The sequence below is a fragment of the Eretmochelys imbricata genome, chromosome 10 (assembly GCF_965152235.1).
Source record: "Eretmochelys imbricata isolate rEreImb1 chromosome 10, rEreImb1.hap1, whole genome shotgun sequence".
Classification (NCBI taxonomy): domain Eukaryota; kingdom Metazoa; phylum Chordata; order Testudines; family Cheloniidae; genus Eretmochelys; species Eretmochelys imbricata.
The window spans coordinates 58,259,187-58,283,208 of record NC_135581.1 but is presented as its reverse complement, the minus strand read 5'-3'; the positions used below and the strand labels follow the sequence as shown (position 1 = coordinate 58,283,208).

Below are 24,022 nucleotides of genomic sequence, written 5' to 3'. Positions count from 1 at the left end.
TGGAATAGTGAGTTGTAGATCGAGCTCTGTGTAACTGCTCTATATATCCCATGTATAGGATTATTATCCAAACAAGCAACAGAGGATGCTCCAATATGATGAACTTTCTTCACTAATCAATAAAAAAAATCCTTGTATAGAAACCCACTTGAATAACCTCCAAGTGGATACAGGACAATCTTTAGTCATAGAAGCAAATGCCAAGGACATATTTTTAGGACCAAGCCTACCTAAATAAAAAAAGAGAACGCTCTCATTATGTCTAATGTGTGATGCTTCAATGCCCCTGTGTTAGAACGAAGCATGGGAAAGAAAACTGGGAGGTGAATGGACTGATTTGTATGGAATTCTGAAGCCACCAAGTGCAGGAACTTCAGGTGAGGTCTAAGGGTAACTGTCCTGGTAGAAAGACCATTTACAAGGGGCTGGAAGTGAGGGTTTAACTGCTCCTAAGCTGATGTAATGGTCACTAGAAATGCTGTTTTCATTGCTAGGTGGCAAAGGAAGCAGATTGTCATGGGCTCAAAGACGGGAGAACACCATCAATCCAGTTAGTACTATAATAAGGTACCAAGAAGGAGGCGGCTCCCTAACTGGTAAAAAAAATCAAAGAAATCCTTTCAGAAATTTTATCATCACTTAAGGTGCCAAAATAGAGTGTGCTCTGGATAGGATGATGATCTGCAGCTATTACTGCTCGATAGACTTCGAGCTCATTGATAGTCCAGATTGCTTCAGGGATAGCAAACAGTCCAGTATTGCGGCAAATGAAGCGGTCAATGGCAAAAGTTGAGCTGCCCAGATAGGAAACCTTTCTATTTGGCCTTGTACATCTGTTTGAACAAAGATTTCCTGCTTTGAAACAAAACATTTTGAACTTCTGGTTCAACAGTTTCTCCGTAAACTTCAGCCAGCCAGCATCCAGGCTGTCAGGTGTAGTGCTGGGTCTGGATGCAGGATCTGGCCTCCATTCTAGGAGACTAGGATCAGGCAGAACCACTAAGGAGACAGTTGCTGTGGTCATAACAGAACAAAATGGGCTTAGGACCCAAAGAAGGGATGGTAGAAGCTAAGTCAACTATGTGGAATTTGAAACAACAGATGTCAAAGACCGAGGATGGGTCTCCAACCTCCTCTCTTTGGGATTAAGTAGTGGGAATGAAAACCTTTGTCCTTGAACTCTAAGGGCAATTTTTGCACTGCTCTCAGTTGTAAAAGGGAGTCTAACTCCTGCTTTAACAGTCTCATGAGAGGGGTCTCTGAAAAGGGACATGAGGGGTAATTAAAGAGTACTGTTTGGCTGTTTGCTATCCTCATTTGTAAGCTTGCAAGTGGACAGACCTTCCAGCCAAAAAGGTATTGATTTTTAGGATCCTTATCAAGGGTGGACTCTGGGAGACCTTGCTGCTTTGCCTTCCCTTAGGCCGCTTGTACTGTCAGGGAGTCAAGTGCAGAAGGCTGGTAAGAGTACTTGAGCCTTTAGCTGGAACCTTATACCTCCAGTCAGCGCCCTTGCAGGTAGCTGGAATTGCCTTGGCAGGTTTGTGTAATCCCTGATTTATGTGAATACACAGCCTTCCTGATGCTGCTATATTAAGGATACACACGGATTTATGCTACTTCCTCTAAGGAAAAGGATGGCAGAAATACTGGATGTTACATTAGGTCTTGACAGACCTTGAACTCAAACAGAGGCTACAATGGACGACTGAAGGCTTCTCTGGGGGAAGAAAAGGATATAGTAAGAGGTGCTAGGTACTCCAGCTCAGACGAGTAATGATCATCCCCACTGTCCTTCTCTTGACCTAACAGCTGCAGATGAATTAGCTGAATTGGGAGTCTGAATCTGTCTACAGGTGAATGAGATCTGACCCTCAATATAAATGAGGATGCTGACTTTCTGGAGCAGAGTTTTATACCCCAAGGGAACCAGTATGAGCATAGCTGATATGGATAATGTGGGGAAGGAGGCATGGGGGAGACCAACTAAAGTTCTCCCTAGATCTCTTTTTAATACCTCGGGGGAGGTGGGGCCCCTCTGGATTTCCTCCCAGACTCCCACTGCAACACCCGCAGGGAAAACAGACTCTTCCCCTGCTCGTGTCCTCTGCTCTGCTGAGGAAGAGGAAAAAGTAAACTGTTTCTAGGGAAAAGACAGTCCTATCAGACACGCCTTGTTTAAGGCATGGAGATGCCTGTACCAATGAGACTCAGCTGGACACACATGGGAAACAAGAAGCTGGGGGTTTAGCAATAACTTCCCTTAAACATTTTCAGCCAATTGAAAGATACTGGTTCGATGCCAAGATATTGAAGCACAGACAGCTGGTGCTGAAGCATCAGCTGATAGAGAGGTGACCAACACTGGTACTGTAAGGGAAGCATTTGTTGTCGAGGTTCTGGGCACTGAACTCAGTACTGAGTGCAGCATGGTCCTTATAATCATAAGGAACTGTTGGTGCTATCTTCCTCTTTGGTACCAAGCTACTAACACAGCCCCCTGATTATGGCTGTTGACAGAAGTAGTCTGAAGAAAGCTGTGGCTCATGTCTCCTGCATGGTGTTGGACAACCTACACCTAGCCCCTTCCCTGGAGTGGTGGTCTTTCCTGCCTCTCTGGGACATTGACAACAAAAGGGGTGACTAGTAGTAGCTCTCATGAGCCGCGACTCCACTCCAGACTCCATTAGCTAGAAGAGACTGACCTGTATGCTGAGGATTCTCAGGTCTCCAAGCCCGTGGAGACTTGTATAGACTTCTCAAGTAGTAGAAGCTTGAGTGTTGCCTCCCTCAAGTTCCTTCTGTGTACACTTCAAAAAGGAACAATACATATAGCAACACTTTGGTACATTTTCCTCTGGGAAGCACATGAGGTACAGAGAGTGCCTATCATTAACAGGTCTACAATCAAGTCAAATGAGATACAGTTCTTAACCCTGGTTGCTTGGTGTCTACCATGTTTGAAGTACCCCTGCATGGGGGGAGGAGGGGAAACTTAGGCAAAAGGAAACTACAAAGTTTATTTGGGTGGCTAAGCCATAGGCAACAAAAACCTCATCAACTCTACTAACTACACTAACACTAATTATGACTATAACTAAACTTAAAATCTAGTTCACACAGTGGAAGGAATGAGGACTTCGCAAAGGGTTCCATCTCTCTCACAGCTGGGCAGAAGGAACTGAGTAGTGGTATAGCCCGCTCCAAAGGCAAAGACACACACCTAAAAATAATCTAATTTTCCATGCACGGGGCACATGTGCACCAAGAATGGAATCTGTGGAGACAGACAAATCACTAAAAGAATAACAGCAGATTGCTCTACATCAGGGCCAGAGGATAAGGTGTTCTCAATGTGGGAGTCTCCTCCTCTACAAGGTCACAACTTTCATTTAAAATTCCTTAAGCACAGAACTCAGTGTGTAAAATGAATATCCCTTGAAAATAAAGTTAGTAACACTGGATGGACCATTTATATCCACGCAAAGTACCGAGGAAAGCCAAATTACTCTATCCACCCTGTTTTAGAGAGGATGATTGGATGGATCAAGGGATTTTACATAAGTAAGGCTATGTTTTACTCACGGGTATTTTTAGTAAAAGTCATGGACAGGTCACGGGCAGTGAACAAAAATTCACAGCCATGACCTGTCCGTGACTTTAACTAAAACTTGGGCCGGTGGCCGGGGGACCCTCGCAGGCACTGGTGCCCAGGTGCTGGGGGGGGGAGGACGGGGATTGGTGGGGTTCCGCATGTTCCTGCAGCTCTGGCCAGGGGGGCTCTGCACACTGCTGCTCCCGCCACAAGCGCTGGCTCTGCAGGCGCAGCTCCCACTGTCCGGGAGGCGCAGCCAATGGGAGCTTCGGGGGCAAGGCCTGCAAGTGTGAACAGCACATGGAGCCCCCCTGGCCTCTCCACCTAGGAGCTGCAGGGACATGCTGATGGGAGCACCCCCCCCAACCCCAAGCCCTCTCCACACCCAAACTGCTTCTGCTGGCTCAGGGGCTGCCCAAGCGGCTGCAAAAGTCATGGCGGTCACGGAAAGTCATGGAATCCATGACTTCCATGACAGACAACACTGCCTTAAACATAAGATATGACACATTGCTCTCCTGTGTCACAAATGTTGGTCCAAGACAGGTGAAAACTTGCTAGCATTAATTACAGAGGTAGTGAAATATGGTAAAGTAGTAGCAGGGTAAGTACAAAGACTGGGCAGGAATACAGAGGGTAAGAGGAAGGGAAAAGTACTACAAATGACTACAAATATTACCACCACATTGTTAAACTATGTTCAGTGTACATACATATGAACAACTTTCACTAAGTTTATAAACCCAAGTAACTGACATTTTTGTTAATCTTAATCCCCACATTCCCTATTTCCCTTAAAATGTTTTTACCTCAACCAATTTTCAGAGGTCTACATTTAGAATCTAATTGACTACAGAAAGTGACTAAGATAGAGGTATAGCACAAAGAGACAACAAACAACTCTCACACAGAGGTGGGGGTGACAAGGTAGCTTCAAGCCACCTTTGCACCCTCCTAATTCTGAGCTAGTCACGCATAACAGATATAACTGGGGACTAAGTTACAGTAGCTCAGCCACTGATTACCTATGGGCATCATCAGTACAGCACTATATGCTACAGCTTCACTCTTTTCTCCCAGAATTTATGGGAGGAGAGGACATCTGTGGCTGTCTTCCTCACTTCCCAGACTGGGAGAATTCCTCCCTGGACAGATCCAGATTTTAGAGCTCCTTTTCGTCACACTAGCCCTTTTACCTGGCTTGCGGGGGATGAAAAATCTCATCCATTGTGTTTATCCATCTGTAAAGCTCTTGACAGAGAATATATTATGCTATATCATGGCTGTTTGGTGGCCTATGAAAAACGAGTTATTACTCAGTCTGTTCCTAATAAATAACCTTGCCACACCACACAGTTACCATCACTGACCGCTCTGGAATCAATCCCAGCAGAGGGGTTAGAGTAGTCCTAGAAGTAGTCCTTTCATATCACGATTGATATGGCAGGGTGGTCTGAAGTTTGCACAGCTGTCTGTGGTACAGTAGAGCCACAGAATTATGAACACCTCAGGAATGGAGATGGTTTGTAATATTCGTAACTCTGAACAAAATGTTATGGTTCTTTCAAAAGTTTACAACTGAACACTGACTTAATACAGCGCTGAAACTTTACTATGCAGAAGAAAAATGCTACTTTAACCATCTTAATGTAAATGAAACAAGCACAGAAACCATTTCCTTACCTTGTAAATTTTTTTTTAAACCTTTGATTTTATTTTTTTTTAGTAGTTTATGTTTAACACAGTACTGTACTGTATTTGCTTTTTTTTTTGGTTTCTGCTGCTGCCTGATTGTGAATTTCTGGTTCCAAATGAGGTGTGTGGTTGACCAGTCACTTCATAACTCTTGTGTTCATAACTCTGAGGTTCTACTGTACATTTTTTGTACCTATACCACATCTCTCGCCAGTATTATCTGCCACCATTCCAGAACACTAAACTTACCTTTTAAGAATGCATAGTGAATAAAGTGGGAAGTACGCCAGATGTTTGAGGAGAAATTAAATGTGAAAACACCCCCCCTTGCGATTTTTTGGGTGAAGTGTTTTATGTGGAAAATTATGTGATAAGATTACGTTCAGATATTACAACTGTTAGCCCAAATAATTTCACTGAAACAATGCAAAATGTCATATATGCAGGTGTGACTGCAGCTGAAAAAATGAAGCATTGTGCACCCACATATTTAGATTAAAAATCTGGCCTCTATCTTCCACTAAAAATTACAGTTATACTAATAACACTGTTCTCTACTACTTCAAACAGTGGCACTCACATCAGTAATTTGTCTGTGATACACCATATGTGCCCACAACAATAATTAGCGATGACTAGGACTGCAGATTTGTCACGGTATTTTTTAATAAAAAAAAAAAAAACTGATCACAGCAAATTTAGTAAAAGTCACAGGATACTACATTTACTGTGACTGCTTCCTGAATTGATTAAAAAATGCCCTCCTCGCCCCCCTGAGGGGGAACGAACCATCTTCCACCCTTGGCATAACCCTAATCCCTGCCCAGTGTGGAGGCAAGGCCTGGGGCAGGAGCTGAAGAGCTAGCCCAATATGTGGAGTTGGTGCCCTGCTCTAGGCATTGTGAAACACGTGTTGCACAATCCAAACAGAGGGGCAGGCTGGCCATACCTGAGCAGCTCTGTGACCTGGTATGTCAGGTCACAACACAAAGAACAGAGAGCAAAGCCCAGGCTCAGGCCCAGGCCCACTTGATAAGAGATGTTGCTGCAAGATGAGTCACAGACACAAAAAGGCAATAGACAAAGAGGAAAAATCTCGCTATATATGACTTTTTTCACGGCATGATAAACTTGCAGCCCAAGTGATGACCCAAATCTGTGCAATTTCTAAAGTTATTTCATACCTCAATGTTATATAGAGTTAAAGACATGAGTCAAGAAGTTAAACGAATATCACTGAACAGTTTACTATAGATTTCAGACTCTAACAAACAACATTTATAGCTGGTCTGATCAGATTTGTATAACATCAGCACACAATTTCATAGTTCATAAGTCTAAGTGGAAAAGTTCCTCACCATTTTAAGGAAGATGTTGTAAATCACTGTTGTGAATAAAATACAATCTCTCAGGTGCAAAGCACACAATAATCCTCATTATAATCTACTGAACTCAAAACTATATTAAGGACTACACATTGCTTGATAGTAAGACAAGTCTCACCTTGAAGTCAGTAGCTCAAACCCAATCCAAAAAGCCAAAAGTCATTACAAAATCTGATGTATGATTGACAGGCTATTTGAAACTGGTTAATGGTCTCAGCCTAGTTCCTACAGGACAGCTGTCCACATTGCAAGAGTCATCATTGATTGGCAGCTTTATAAATGTCAGCATAGGGAGTGAACTACTCATCACTGGAGAGAGAGACTCTCACCAGCTGAAGACAGAGGTACATTAGAGAAGACTTGCAAAAAAACATTTCATGAACATTTACCAGTCCAGTTATAAAAATTATTTGCTCATGTGAAGATAAGATTTAACCTTCCATCAAGGTGAAAGATTGAACAGAATTTTACAGAGCTGCATTAAGAGGGAAGCTTGCATTGCTGGTCCTTTTTTTCAAGCTAAAAAGAGAACTTCTGTATTCAGCAGGGTCATGCTGCTTTTTCCAGTAGAAAAGATAAGAAATCTCTTAAAGGGACACAAACATTTCTTTTTAGCTTCTACTGTTACAGTTAAAGTTTAAGGATATGTCTATACAGAGTTGGCATGTAGAAAACTGAGAGTATGTCGGAATAAGGTCGAATTTATAGAAGTCGTTTTTTTAGAAATCGGTTTTATATATTCGAGTGCGTGTGTCCCCACAGAAAATGCTCTAAGTGCATTAAGTGCATTAACTTGGCAGAGTGCTTCCACAGTACCGAGGCTAGAGTCGACTTCCGGAGCGTTGCACTGTGGATAGTTATCCCACAGTTCCCGCAGTCTCCGCTGCCCATTGGAATTCTGGGTTGAGATACCAATGCCTGATGGGGCTAAAACATTGTCGCGGGTGGTTCTGGGTACATATCGTCAGGCCCCCCTTCCCTCCCTCCCTCCGTGAAAGCAAGGGCAGACAATCGTTTCGCGCTTTTCCTGAATTACCTGTGCAGAGGCCATACCACGGCAAGCATGGAGCCTGCTCAGGTAACCGTCACCGTATGTCTCCTGGGTGCTGGCAGACGCGGTACGGCATTGCTACACAGTAGCAGCAACCCATTGCCTTCTGGCAGCAGACGGTGCAATACGACTGGTAGCCGTCGTCGTCGTGTCCGAGGTGCTCCTGGTCACGTCGGCTGGGAGCGCCTGGGCAGACATGGGCGCAGGGACTAAATTTGGAGTGACCTGACCAGGTCATTCTCTTTAGTCCTGCAGTCAGTCCTATTGAACCGTCTTATGGTGAGCAGGCAGGCGATACGGATGGCTAGCAGTCGTACTGTACCATCTTCTGCCGAGCAGCCATGAGATGTGGATGGCATGCAGTCCTTCTGCACCGTCTGCTGCCAGCCAAAGATGTAAAAGATAGATGGAGTGGATCAAAACAAGAAATAGACCAAATTTGTTTTGTACTCATTTGCTTCCCCCCCTCCCCTGTCTAGGGGACTCATTCCTCTAGGTCACACTGCAGTCACTCACAGAGAAGGTGCAGTGAGGTAAATCTAGCCATGTATCAATCAGAGGCCAGGCTAACCTCCTTGTTCCAATAAGAACAATAACTTAGGTGCACCATTTCTTATTGGAACCCTCCGTGAAGTCCTGCCTGAAATACTCCTTGATGTAAAGCCACCCCCTTTGTTGATTTTAGCTCCCTGAAGCCAACCCTGTAAGCCGTGTCCTCAGTCGCCCCTCCCTGCGTCAGAGCAACAGCAAACAATCGTGCATCTGAGTTGAGAGTGCTGTCCAGAGCGGTCACAATGGAGCACTCTGGGATAGCTCCCGGAGGCCAATACCGTCGAATTGTGTCCACAGTACCCCAAATTTGAGCCAGCAAGGCCGATTTAAGCGCTAATCCACTTGTCAGGGGTGGAGTAAGGAAATCGATTTTAAGAGCCCTTTAAGTCGAAATAAAGGGCTTCATCGTGTGGACGGGTGCAGGTTTACATTGATTTAATGCTGCTAAATTTGACCTAAAGTCCTAGTGTAGACCAGGGCTTTGATATAAATCTACAGTGCTCTAACATGCCATGGTCTAACTGGCCATGTGGACCCCGTTCACTTAAAGTTCCATATACATTTTCCAGGAGCACTGTAGATTTACACCACATCGCACCTCGGATTACTGAGAGAGTAGCAGCTGTGTTAATCTGTATCCGCAAAAAGAAAAGGAGTACTTGTGGCACCTTAGAGACTAACCAATTTATTTCAGCATAAGCTTTTGTGAGCCATTCATCCGATGCAGTGAGCTGTGGCTCATGAAAACTTATGCTCAAATAAATTTGTTAGTCTCTAAGGTGCCACAAGTCCTCCTTTTCTTTTTTTGAAAGAGAAAAAGTATACTTTCAGTGTGTTTACTTTATACTTAATGTGCTATCAAATGTAGTTTCATTGTTTCGCTCTGTGTATGTGTGTGTGTGCGCGCCCTTCATATAGACACAGGGAAAAAAAACAAAAGGAAAGTGTGATTTTAAGTTCACAAGAATTGGCAGAGGGACACTGACAGATATAGTACCTGAAACTACCTTTAACTATTTGAAACAGATTAGAGATTTCAAGTTGATAGCGTTCCCTCACAACAACAAACTTTTAGATAAACCTTTGTGAAAAACGATTTCATATATTATATACCGATATAAGTTTGCATCATACTAGGATTCTGAATGCATTTTAAGACACTCTGCAGCTCCTGCACCCAACTTACTGTTAACAAGTATTCCGAAAAAATACAGCGCATAAATATTTGCAAAGACCCCCACTCAGTTATATGCACTGGAAGTCATGCAGTAAAATTAAAACGGACATTAGGAAATAAATTAACAAATGTAAGATACACCATAAATACTAGAACTTTAATTTTAAAGGGACACCAACCAAAAAAAATCATATCTATTTAAATTATTTTAGGTAATAGTTTAAAAAAAGTACAATTTTCTTCCTCTGAGTTTGGTGCTTAGTAAGTTTCCTCAGAGCTAATTTCCCTTATTTGTGGGGTTTTTTTTTTACACAACAGGAAAGAAAAACAAAAGAATGTGTTTTAAACAAAAAATGGCAATAAAAAGCAAGGGTATCTCAAGTTACTAAGACTTTTAAAAAGAAAACTGAAAAAAGAATTTCAAAATGGCAGTGTTCTTTTATCACTGAAATTTAAAGACGATCCAAATTTGGTAGTACTACAGATGAAGAAGGTCACACATGAACCTACATCAAATTTTTTAGCTTAGCTAGATTTAGAAACTGCTTGAATTCCATCATGCACCTCACTGCTGAGTTAACTCAGGTGCTCACTCAGGTGTTGCTCCTAAATCCCCTCTCCCCATCACACACAAAACCCTCTCACATGAGGTTGGTGGTGCTTTAAATCCTAGCTGTGAGGCTTGGGGTATAGATTAAAGCTCAAGTGCCACTTCTGTTCGGGCTGGTAACACACCCGCTCTGTGGTGAGGATGCAGATTAAATCTCTTAAAACGCTAATAATCCTCCAAGGTATTGCCACAATTCCCTCCATGTGCCCACAAGGACAGACAAGTTCTCTCACAATTCACTGGAGAAGAATCAGAGCAGCTCAGCTTACCAGAGCACAAAGAACCACAGAATATACCCCCAGAAGTCCTAGTGACATGAGTGAACACAGCACTTGTAAGGATATAGCAACTCAGGTATAGCTTTGCAGTATGGCTCACAATTGGACACGGCCAACCCAGATCCTCAAACCCACGTGCCAATCACACAGGTTAACTTTTGAGGCCAAAAGTTCTCCCAGGCCCATTTCCTATCCCACACTTTTCTATCCCTCAACTAGTAGGCCATGGACTATATTCACCTTCTTTGAAGACTGGAAGCAACTCATTTTGGAACCAGGGTGGATAAAAACCAATGATTTAATTAAAAAAAATTTTAAAAAAGCATTTTATGAAAAAAAATCAATCTAAAGATAAGGATATATTATAGCTCAAAGCTATCTCATCATGGAATAGGGATTATAAATTATAATTCTATGAGACAATACATTCATGTAATGTTTAAGAAAAGTTTTGTAAATGAGTTCCAATAGTTCATGGATTAGGGACCCAATCTCATCGGGTTCCAGGGGCTTCTGTATAGATTTAGGTTAATCTTTCCATCTACCCAATGGGATTCAGTGCTCAGTCTAGAAGATACCATCAGAGAGGCTTAGTTTTGCAGTTCTCAAACTGTGGATTTGTGTCTCCAGAGATAACATGCTTGTTAACAGCAAAAATGTTTTTAAATAAATAAAATATAGAGTTGAGAAATAACAGACCTCAACCCTATTGTCCCTCTGCAAATTTGTGTACACAGAGTCAATCCCTTACCTCTCTCTAAAAGTGCAAAGTTTCAAGGAGTTCAATGAATAGAAGATTGCTGGGTGTGGAACAGATCTGGACAAGAAGTAGTCTGGAGATAAATGTGAGAAGGGAGGGACAGGCAGTAGAAACAAAAGTGAAACTGTTCTGAGCAGCATATTCCAGAAGTCTTTAGGTCTTTCTAAGCGTAGCCTTCATTGATTTGAGATCTACCATACCATTCTCTCACTAGAAGGGAAAACCTATAATAGCAGCAGGCCCAGTTTGGGAGAGACCCAGTTTGGGAATAAGAACCATTCAAGAAATATATGTTTGCTGATGATGTTTTAAAGAAAGTCACACCAGTGAACTGGTAGAAGTCACTTCAGCACTTGGATTCAGAGACTGTTGAAGCAATAATCTCACTTAACAGCATTCACTTCTTCTGCTGGTTTAGAAAGAATATTTTCTTCCTTTGTACTAATTCATGACAAATCGAGAAATCGTTTGGGACCTGAAAAAGCAGGAAAGCTTGTTTTTCTTTTCCAGATTATGAACGAACAGGAAAATGAAGGTGAAGACGACTGAGTTAGCTGCAGAAGCCAATGTTTTAAGTTTCTCATGTTGACCCAGCTTACACAATTGATTTAATATTTGGGGTTTTTTTTTAATTGCATATAACTATTTTAGTTAAAAACAATTTTAACAAAAACAAACCTGATTTTAAAAAATGTGAATGTTTAAATTCAAAAATTCATATGCTTGTTTTGTTAAAATATTATATGTTTGCTGTTGAAGAAAAAAAAATCCAGAATATATAACGTTGTTTTAGTTAAATAAAACAATTTAAATGTCTGTCTGGCGATATTCTCCTCCTAATACTGCATGGCAAGACAATCCTCCAAAATTAATGATTAACCTGTCGAATTGGAGATAGTTCACCTCCCAATGACTTCATAGATAGCTGCTTCAATTACCTTTGGTAAATGAAATAACCAAACCATCATTCATTTTCTGATATAGCTGTAAAACTAATCTGAAAAGTTTTCAAAATAAATCACTTAAAAATATATATAGTGTGTACCTCCTAAAAATGAATCCTACTTCTATCTGTGAGTTGTGAAGAATATGTATTAATGTTATAACAACCAACAAGAATGTACTTTTATGTAGAAATCTATGATTAAATCGAACCTTCCTGACTCGTGATTTAAATCAAATCCACCCTGTTTGGAACTCATTAACATCATTTAATAGTTGCATCCTGCTTCCTCATAGAAAACTGGTATGTGTAGTGTGCACTAAATGTTGTCAAGAACACCTCCCCCACACACACACACGCATCACTGCCTTGCTTGTGGATGCAATAGTAGTGTAAGTCACTGAATAGCCCCTAAACCAAATGCCTCCACAGTGCTCAATTTAACTTTTCGAACTGTACATTAAAAATTCTTATAAGCAATAAGAGTAGTTGTAGCTGTGTCAGTCTCAGGGTATTAAAGAGACAAGGTGGGTGAGGTAACAGACCAGAAGAGCTCTGTGTGGCTCAAAAGTTTTTCTCTCACCAACATAAGTTGTTACAAGGTGTGTGATGTAATATCTTTTATTGTATTTCTTATAGACAATAACTAATTTCAGGATTCTAGTTTCTAACTTCTAAGTTAAGACTTATCTTTTAAAAATTCTTAACAGCTTTAGATGCATGAAGCTAGCAAGTTTGCATCTCTCTAAAACAGATCTCCAAATGATTCCACTTCTTCCAATTGTGAAAAATGGATGTTATATGCTAATTACTGTAACCCTGTAACTGTAGAGCTGGATCACTTTTTTCTGAATGCTACATTTACTTAGCTTCAACATAATTTGCTAACAGAAAGTGGTCTAACTTCAAGACAGGCTTTTCCCTAAACTCTTTAATCATCGACAATGCCACTTATATGACAGTAGAGTTTCTCCTATATAGGTAAGTATTCCGCTTCCTTAAGAGGTGGTACCTATGTTGACAGGAGAAGCCTCCCATTAACATAGTGCTATCTACACGAGGAGTTAGGTTGGTATAACTGCACTGCTCAGGAGTGTGGATTTTCCACACCCCTAAGCGACGTTATATTGACATAAGTTTGTATAGGCCCTGATCCTTAAACATTTATGTATATATGTTTGTAGGAATTGGTTCTGAATGTTATTAATAAATGTATTAATGATTACAAAAGATCACAATAAGGACATTTCAATAATCATTTTGCCCTAGAACAATTTATTAAGTGACAGTACTTTTTAGAAGTGGAACCCAATGAAAACCGGTTGTCACTGGAACCTGAGCATGTATAGAGTTTAAGTGGTTTTCTAAACAAACTTTGTATCAAGCAAGCTGGAGCCATTCAACTCAAGGTGATTTGTCAGATGACTTCAAAAAAAAAAAAAAAAAAGATTCATTCAAATCAAGTTAAGGCTTTGTAAAAACTGATTTGAAAATTTGTGTTACTATGACAGTTTTAGATTACAATTTATAATTAAACTATAAATGTTGCTCCTTTTGATGCCAGTACTGATAGATGTATTTGAATTTTACAGAACTGTTATGAGCAAAAAAACATATTACATTCAGAATTAAGGACCTAATCTTGCTAACACTTAAACAGGTACATTCATTTCAATGCATCAAGGTGAATGTATTTTACTGAAAGCTTCTTTTAGTGACATAAAACCATTGTCACTTCAAAACAAAATCGCATAAGTTATTTAGACATTGAACATATTAACAAAACTATGAACTGTTAATGTGCACGTCAACATTTTAAGAACCATTTAAGCACTCTGAGGCTGGTATTTTCAAAAGCACCTATGTGACTGAAGAGCATAAATCTTAATGACCGAACTGTAAACACTGATGGAGGACCACTGCCTGGTTGAAGTTATTTCAGCTTTCTTGACTTGTGTAAGTTCATTATATTGGAAGGTAGTATTGGTTGGAAATAGAGTGCTGGCAATTTGTTTCTCAATTTTGTATGAGTTTGTGCTGCTTCTACAGTTATGTTTATAAGATTAGAGATGTGTCTTTTCCCTCTATACGTTAACATTTTAAATGTGAAGTTTTAGTTAAAAAAAAAATCTGTAAAATCTGGGGCTATAAACTGCAAAAATAACTACAGCACATCCACTGCAAAATGAAAAGTAAATAAAACATGTAAATAAAAAATTAAATAAAAATAATTTGATTCTTTAAAAATATTTGTCTACATCGCTGTAAAACACATTTAGATTCCAATTAAAGACAGACTTCTATGCCTCCAACATATAATGCGAAACTGAGAATGATACCTGATCCATGTCGCATGCATCATTTGGGGGTGGGGGGGCGGAAATGGATACCAACAGCAATCCCAATATGTTACTATCTCTGCTGAGGATTATGTTTACACACAAAAACATAGGTCACAGGTTTGATACATTTCCCAAATCTATATATATATAAATAAATAAATAAAAATAGAACCCCATTCCTCTTTCATTGGCTAATCCGAATATGAATTTCCAAAGTAAAACTGACAGATCTGGACCTAAAACTGGCATCCTGTGAATTTGCTTTTGTACATTCTAAGTTTACTCTCAGTGTACTTAAAGCATTATTTTATTGCTTAAAATAAGCAGACCACCACAAGAATGTGGTGATTTTAAGAACAGAGGATGAACTAACTCAAATGCTCCCATTGTCAGAGCAATTTAATCAATTTATATAAAGTGTTGAGGAAAAACCCTTGAATAGTACTCCAATATATTTTAAAACAAGAACGTTATGTCCTAATATTTGCATAATTACAAGAACATCAGTACCAAAACTTGGTCCATATTCTGACCTATATAAATACTAGATACTGCAGGATTAGTGTGTGTTTTGACAACATAAACTGGATTGCTTTCTCTGCTCTATCTTAGAAGTATTTTTCTGTTGGCTTTGCCTAAAAACTGTGTTCTGAAATCTTCATGTAGCTACTTCAAAATTGTTTTATTACAATTCATCCAAAATGACATCTTTTGCACAATCCCATTAATACTGAAATGTACAGAAACAGAGCTCAGACAAACAGAATAAGTGACAAGTAAAAGTCCCTTATCAACGACTATACATCCCTCTATCAACTGCTCCACCTATGCTGCCATTAACCCTTCCATTTCCAGAGTCATCCCCCCTCCCCCCAAAACACCTCCCCTAATAGCTTCCTAATCCCAAAGTGCATTTCACGGTTAGGAAGCCACTATAAAAATAGTGTCAAAAGCAACAGCGCTTCTTCCAAGGTTATGGTTCCCTGGCCTGGGACAGAGTTAAGCCCCTAGCTGTAACTACAGTTCCATTTCAGGAAATCCCAGCTTTTATATTCTATTTCCACAGCAGATAAGGCAGCTCTAACTTCTTTCACTAACCATACTTCCGCCTTTAAAAACTCAAGTGACCTCAAAAACTGGGAAATTATTACATAGAAACTGGAGCTTTAAGAAGTGTTAACAAAAGGCTAAATCATCTTCCCAGACCTTTAAAACACAATAGCTTTCAACTTTCAACCACTCTACTTTCTCTTGAAGATGTTCTTCCTTGGGGAGAGGGAGGATGTTCCAGCCAGTTTACATCTTTTATGTGCCTGAAAGTGGTTTGGTGAGGTTTACTGTATGCCTTGTTGAGGGCGAAAGACAATTCACCAGGCAACAACCACCCCCATGCTCTGCTGTTTGTTCGCCTTGTTCTCTCTCAAACACAGACCATCTTACCGCTCCCGTCACACAACGGGCGGGGGAGGAAGATTTAGAGAGAACAACAGGGAACGAGCTTGGGCAATCACAGATCCTGAGGCCATAAAGAAAGTCCCAGAGGACAAGGGGAAGGGAAGTGAGACCCAGCCTAGGAACCATGGGGCAGAAAACAAATCCCAGCGGAGAGATTTTTCGGGGGAGGAAGAGGAAGAATTCAGCTCAGTGACCTGCGGGGAGAAGAATCACCGGGTGGTGCGGGGATTGGACCCAGCCCAGTAACGGTGGGGGGGGGGGGGCGACATGAGCCCGTACAGGAAGGTCTGGATCCGGCCCAGCAATCTGGCGGTGGAGGGAAAGAGAAGCGCCCACGGATCTAACCCAGGCCTGACATGCGGGTAACTCAGGGGGAGATCCCCGAGAAGCGGGGCCCAGATCCGCTCTAAAGACGGGAGCCAGCAACTGGAAGAGGCCCCGGGCTCCCTTCGAGGCTATAAATGGGGGAGACGCGGAGCGCCCCCCCCCGCGCGGCCTCGAGCAGTCCCCTCACTCGCCCCCTACAAGGGGTGGCAGAGACACCGCCCGGTGCCAGGCCCCGTCCAGTCCCTACCTCCGGCTCCGGCCGCCCAAGAGCAGAACAGGATTATCGCCCCCACCAGCACCATCTTCGCCTGGCCCAGGCCCCGCCGCCGCTTCCTCCTAACCGCAGCGCATCCGCTCCGGCCAGGGACTGGGATCGGGAGGGGCACCGAGGCGCTTCCCTTCGTTTCTCCGCCGCACAGGCAGACGCTTCCGCCCGATCCTCCAACCCTCGACTCTGCGACTCGTTCCGCCTCAGCGCCCGCCCGGCAGCGCGCCCCTCTCCTGGAGCCACAGCCACTCTACCTCCGCCGTCCGCCCGCCCCCCGCGCGACGCCCGCACCAGGGAGGGGCGGGGCTCGGGGGCACGCCCACAGCGCGCGATCGGCCACGCCACACCCCGCCCCCCCGCTCAGACCCGCCTCCTCCCACGTGGTACAGGGAGCCCCCGAGCCAGACCCAAGCGTCGGGGCGTTGCTGGAAAATAGTGTGCCTGCTGTCTTAAAGGGGCAGCGTCCCCGTCCCCCACGTTTCATTGTTCGGGCAGAGGCGCTGGCGTGGGGCGTGCACGCGCAGCAGCATGCACTAGCAGCACACTGTGAAGACCACCGCTGCACCGACAAAGGGGCCGCGCAAGGTGCAAACTGCAAGCAGACGCCTACTCCCCCTTGCCCAACAATACAGCCTCCCTCTCCCAGTACGCGCTTCCCCTACGTTCAGCAGGAGCTGTCCGGAGCAGAGCTCCTGTAAATATTTTCAAATCCCCCACAGGTTTTATAGCGCGGGGGTGGGGGTCCGGGAAATACTCTAAGAATTTAAGCCCTATCTACAACCCACAATGAAAAGGGCTTCCTCAACTAAAGTCTAGATCTCCGTAGACGAGTGATCCATTACCTTCTCCCTCACACCTTTAGTGCGTGAAGCCTCCCGAGTCCCCATGCTATTCCTCCCTTGCCTTTTTCCCTGGGCAAACGTGACTAGTCTTGATTCCTCGCTTTCTGATTCTGCATGTAGAAACAATAGGCCCAAGAGTTAAAGGCCCCCCTTGTTGCATTATATTGTTAGGAAACTGGCATATTGGGTCAGACCCAGTATGTGCTCCAGTATCCTCTTTCTATAAGTAGCCAACACCATATGCTCAATGGGAAGGTGCAAGAAACCCCAGAGTCAGTGCTACCCCAGAGAGTCTGCTATGGGGCCCTATGCAGGAATATTTCCTTCCCCTCCCCAGTCCCTTTTGCAGCCACTGCTACAAAGCAACAAACATCTTTAAATTTGTTTTTGTTAATATTTCTGATAGGCGGTAGGATGGGGGAGATAATACCTCATAAAGTGGGAAAGTGCTTCCGATGATAAACCCTTGCCTGTGCTAAAGCGTAACAACTAACACAGAATGTCTGCCTACAAAACTGTTTCACTAAAGCTTATACTCAAATAAATGTGTTAGTCTCTAAGGTGCCACAAGTACTCCTTTTCTTTTTGCAAATAGAGACTAACAGGGTTGCTACTCTGAAACCTAAAACTCAGGACAGCTTTCTCACCCCCATGGCCTGATCTCTGTGGCTTTTTTAAAAACGTGTTTGTCCTCGGTTTAGATTTTAAAAAAACATTAGAAAAGAAGAAAGTGAGTGAGAGTGGGTGAGTAGGAAGGTGTGTGTGCCGGAGGGGGGGAAGGGGGGCAGGCAGACTCCTTATCTCTGGTAAAAAACAGCTAACTTTTTTTACATACGCTAATTTTTTCTTGTGATTTTTGTATAAATCCAAACTTTAAAAAGCAATCTCGTGTATTTTTTTGTTAATTTTGTTTTTTTATTAAAATACATATGTAAACTCCCATCAATTGCCAGTTTTCATATTCTTGCCCAGTTGCTGTTTTGGTACTTTAAAAGACTATTTTTAAAAGGATAGGCTAGTATCATAAGCCTTTTTAGTTCACTAGACTTCTACAAAATATCCCTAAGAGTGGCCTTGTTTTGTTAGAGTTCAGTCAATACTGCTTTTTCATGTTAAACTTTTAAAAAAACTAACATAATGCTTCAAGCAGGCCTCACTGCATACAGAATATCCTTTAAAAAGGTTATGTTATGTTACATCTCAGTCAGTGCTGTATTTTCATGTTAAATGTTAAAAAAAAAACCCTTTATATCATGAAACACAGCATGTTTAGCAAGTGTTAAAAGTATGAGGGAAAAGTCAAGAGGGGGGTGTTCTTCAGATACGCTATCTCTGAGCTTCATGCAGTCACAAAGCAATGGTTTTTGTCTTTTACAATCAGTAAATGAAATAAAATACTTGTTATAACTTTCACAAAGTGTTTTTCAATGCACTCTCACCATTTGTTAATACTTTAACACGTTTTAAAAGTTAGGAAAGAAGTCCGCATAAAAAACCCAGCAAACTGAAGGGGTGACCCCTAGAGCATTGCTAAAGCAGACTATAGTGTATGGATCACTGGGTAGCCTAATTACAGTAGTCTTATCCATTTTTAAAATGTAGAGAAAGCCACAGCTCCAACCTGTGATATATTATTTTAATAAAACCTATGGACCCAAAACAAACACAGGAGCTTGTACCTGTCCCTCAGCACACTGGCTGCAAACCTTTAAAAACAAAGATATTCTGATAATGCAACAGAAATATTCATATTTAAATCTAAAAGTCCTAAGAAAATTAAAGCTTAATATAACTTTCACATGGATTTGTTAAAAAGTGGGGAGGAAAATAAACTTCTCTCTGATCCACTGGATTACAGAATAAGGGGAATATAAACTAGCTGTTACTAAGGTTCTGTGGTTTTCACTCTGGGGTGTTTCTGCATGCTCATATTTTTATTTTTTTAACTGAAACACACATAAAAATGTTAAATAAAGGACTCTATCTTCATATAGGCTTGTCTTTTAAAGTGTTTATTTCATTACAAAATTTAATATATCTTTTACTTGTATTTGTTAAATACAACTGACGGAACCCCAGACCGCCAGCGGGCAGCCTTCTTTTCTCTGATCCACTGGCTCACAGATGCTGTTTTTGCTGCAGCTTCAAATTGTCCTCACTAAAAGCATAGGGAAAAGCTTTTACAAACTTTTTGTTAGTAAGGGTTTGTGGGTTTAACTCTGGACTGCTTCTGCATGCTCATGTTTTATTAAAAAACCTATAAATGAGGGGATGTTTCTTCATATAGGCTTGTCTTTTCAAGTGGTTATAAAGCAGAGCTTTATTCCTTTACAAAACTTAATATACCTTTTACTTGCTTTTGTTAAAAAGTGGGGGAAGAAGCAGCCTTATCTCTGATCCACTGACTCATAGATGCTGTTTTTGCTAACAGGGGCTTTGCTGCAGCTTCAAATTGTCCTCACTAAAAAATGACCAATTTTAGTCTAAAACATAGGTGAGAAACTTTTAAAAACTGTTTGTTACTAAGGCTTATGGTTTTAACCTTTATTAAAGCACCTATATAAAAGGGCTACATGGCGGGAAAAATGCTTGGGGTCTGTTTTTTTTTAGATAAGAATAAGGCAGTTAAAGGGGGTGAGTAGTGAGGGGAGGGGAGGGAGATGGCTCTTGTTTAAAAATCTTGGGTCTATAGGATTGCTTTAGGAAAATGTGTTCCATGATGCAGCTGTAGAACAGCATCTGATTGGTCCAATCCAAAGGTGGAGATAACTAGCCTGAGGGGCTGTAAACCTTGGAAGCTCCTTCTTTCCCCAGAAACAGTTGGTAGGGTAAGATCTCTCTCTCTGACTTAACCATGTGTTGTCTATCTTTGCCCTGTCCAAAGGGGCTTTCTTTTCCCTTTTCTTGCCCTGTTCTCACTTTTAATCTATCTTCATATGTTTCTCTTTTATTTAACTCTTTTTAAATGCTCTTTTCTTAACCTACCCTTATACTGTATTTAACATTTTAAATGCTTTTTTATTAACCTCCCTTTATAACTTTTTACCATGTTTTACTAAACAGTCTCTGCTTTATAAAATTCCTTTTTTTTGCCACGTGTGTTCTTTTTTTAACCTCTTTATATTTTTCACTTTTATTTAACTCTTTTTTAAATGCTCTTAACCTACCCTTATATTTAATACACCTTTTAAACTTACCTCAAAATTTATTCTTTAATAACATGCCAAACTAGGCCTTTAAAATCATCTCTCCTTACTAAATCTAACCAAACAACCTTTCTTTCCTTTTTTCCTCTAAACCTTACCAAAGCTTTTTTTTTAAAAAAAAAATCTTTACGCTCTCACTCTATTCTTTCAACCTTTTTCTCTAAGCAATCAATCAAATGTGTCATAGCTCAAGCACACAACATACCCCCTATCCAAACATAAATAATATTTTTTTCAAAATGGCCGATGGTGCCAAACCTTGAATCCAAGGGAAACAGAAAGGGAGGGCGGGACATAAGCCCTAAATGGGGCGTGGAAACCTGTCAACAAGTACATGATGATGAATACTATCGAGGTATATGCTACTAGCGCTTACACTAGAGAGCTTACAATAGTGCAGCTATGCTGGTGTAAGCTCTCTAGGGTAGCCAACACCATAGCCTTATTTAGCTTTGCAGGAAACAAAAATCAGTGGCCAGTACTCAAACAGCAAAAGAGGTGATAATTCCTTTGAGGTTTATCTTCACTAATGTGGAATCAGGGTATGATCCCACAAGAAGGTAGGGTAGATTCCAGCTTGAAATTCCAGGGCTTTTGAGGCAGGAACTCTCAATGAAGAGCTTGAAAGTGGTTAAAAAGCTGAGCCTGAGAAGACAAAGGCTCTGCAGAAAAGCAGGCTACAGCCTGGTCCTCAGGAAAATGAGGCAGAGGTTACCAAAGCTAAATCAGGACTATCTAACTGGATGCAGCAGGAGATAAATTTAGGTAAGACAATATATGTTTAAGCTTTTGTTGCTTTAACCCTTTTTGCTCTATTTGTTATGTTCCTATGGATAAATAAATACTATATTTTGAACAAGTTGTTCTCCGTCACTGTATTTACAAACTGGTCACAGTCCCCAGAGAGAAGACTTCAGTAGGGGCCAAAAGGTAACACAAATGCTGCAGGATTACAATGAAAGATTTGTTTACGGTTCCTGCTTTCAAGTTACAGTGAGACTATCACATTTGCATTCAACCTCTGTTGTCAGGTCACAGTGCTACTGTCAAATAACCCTCGCCCCACAACTCCCTCAGGTTACAGCACATTCTATCTGACTTCAGAAATGGTATAGCATTTGTCTGTGATGGTGCTGTTATTTTTTGACCCAATGAGAAAATTATCAAGAAAAGTCAACAATAAGCAATTTATAAAAGTGTGTAATTGTTTATTATGCACGCCTATTTAAAAGGTTTTTTTTTAAAAATAGAGGAGGACACAATCCAGTTTTATAGTTTGCTTTTCAGAAGTTGTCAACTATGTACTAAAACATCAAATTAATATTTAAATTTTAAGGCTTTGAACACTTGCTTTTAGTTACTGTTGTCTTGGCAAAATAGTAGAAGAATATTTTACAGAATAAGTTAGAAAGGCTGAGTTAGTTCTTCCATTTGATTAAAAAGTATCTGTAAGAAGTATTACATGAGGATATACACAGGAAGGACTAGGAAAGTTACAAGAACGTCCATTGCTTCACAGGAAGCTACTCATGCTAAAGTAATTGTTTCCAAAGACTTTAAATAACACCAAGAGAGAAGGAGGGATTTTTAGAGTGAGAAACAAAGACAGATAAGATTATGGAAAAAGAAAATTCTTACTTGCCCCGCCCCACAAGTCTCTATCAACCCTTCATTTTACAAACTCACATTTTGATCTCAGTTGGGGATTTTGCTTAGTATTCAATTGAATCATAAAGTGACATTAGTTTTTTTTAATGATGGTTTACATTAACCATACATTTATAACATTTTAAAGCATAGATTCACAAATGAATGCATACCACTGAAAAATATATATAGAAAGGAAAATAATTCCCTGGAACTGAGACGGTATTTAATATTTTGTGGATGATATTTCTCCCAGCTTCCCCAGATCCCTGATATTGACAGGAAGCGAGAACTTTGTGAGGTTTTCATCTTTGTTATGTTACAATTCCTTTCAGAAGAACATAATCGTCCTTTGGTCATAGTCAATAGCTATTAGCCAGGATGGGCTGGGATGGTGTCCTAGCCTCTGTTTGCCAGAAGCTAGGAATGGGCGACAGGATCACTTGATGATTACCTATTCTGTTCATTCCCTCTGGGGCACCTGGCATTGGCCACTGTCGGAAGACAGGATAATGGGTTAGATCAGGGGTTCTCAAACTAGAGGTTGTGATCCCTCAGGGGTTCACAAAGTTAATACATAGGGGGTCATGAGCTGTCAGCCTCCACCCCAAACCCCGCTTCATTCCATCATTTATAATAGTGTTAAATATATAAAAAAGTAAATTTAATTTATAAGGGGGGAGTCGCACTCAGAGACTTGCTGTGTGAAAGGGGTCACTAGTACAAAAGTTTGAGAACCACTAGGCTACATGGACCTTTGGTTTGACCCAGTATAGCTGTTCTTACGTTCTTTTCAGAGTAGCAGCCGTGTTAGTCTGTATTCGCAAAAAGAAAAGGAGTACTTGTGGCACCTTAGAGACTAACCAATTTATTTGGGCATAAGCTTTCGTGAGCTTATGCTGTAGCTCACGAAAGCTTATGCTCAGATAAACTGGTTAGTCTCTAAGGTGCCACAAGTACTCCTTTTCTTCTTATGTTCTTTGTTACAGCCCAGAAAAGTAGCTGCACTGTTCCTTTAAAAAGGCTGTGACTGGAGCCCTCTGCGCTGGTCCTATGCCCCGAGTTTCAACTTCCTGCAAAATAGTGAGAGTTGCTTGCAAATGTAATTGTTGTGAGCCCAGATTCCTTTTCGTTGTAGCAGTGTGTGCTGCCCGCTCCTAACACGCTATTCCAGAACTCGTGCACGGCTTGCAATGAATAGAAAGGTTTTAAAAAGTATCTAAGGCACATCTCGTTCAGATAGCTGTATTGTGCCTTATATTTGTTCACGAACATTATTAGCAAAATCACAGAGTAACTTGAGACTGAACAGCAAACTGTTGGGTCCGGGGAGAGGAAAGCAGCTATTGACTTTGAAAGGAAAATGTGAATCTTCAAAGACACACAAACGCTTTCAGCCTGTATGATAAAATGGGGAACCACAAATTAAGTCAGCAAATTGAGTATTGCTTGGGAATAGGGAGTCGGCTTTGCTGTTGTTTTTTGGCTTAGGAAACAGGTGCCTGCCCTACCCGTATCCTGAAGGCACGAGCCACGCACACGATTACACGGTGGATGTCCAACTGGACATTGCAATTACCACATCCGAAACTGCCAAGCACGCGCTCGCCTCTTAGCGCCCTCCCCACCTGTTCCCTCGGGCTCGCGCCGCTGGGCCGCGCGCAGTCCTTCGCCACTCCCCGTCGGACTGAAACCCGTCGGCGCTGCGCGCCTTGCTTCTCGCGCCCTTCGCTTCCTCGGGCTCGCGTCGCTAACGTACAACCAGCTCCTCGCTCCGCCCCCTGCCCAGGCTCAAATCGAACCTCTAGGCCGCGCCTCTCCTACTTCTCGCGCGCGCTCCCCACCCCAGCGGCGATCTGAAGCGGCTCCCCTCCCACCCACACGTCCCA

The 24,022-nt window shown here is 41.6% G+C and overlaps 1 protein-coding gene across 1 annotated transcript in view; it reads right to left on the bottom strand.

Annotated features, from left to right (window-relative positions):
- ADAM10 (ADAM metallopeptidase domain 10) overlaps nt 1-16,697 on the bottom strand; it is a 126,119-nt gene extending 109,422 nt beyond the window's left edge. The window contains exon 1 of the mRNA XM_077828107.1: nt 16,418-16,697. Within this exon, the coding sequence (XP_077684233.1) occupies nt 16,418-16,472 (55 nt within the window). The 5' untranslated portion in view covers nt 16,473-16,697. The remainder of the gene's footprint in view (nt 1-16,417) is intronic.
- Nucleotides 16,698-24,022: the final 7,325 nt, after the last annotated feature.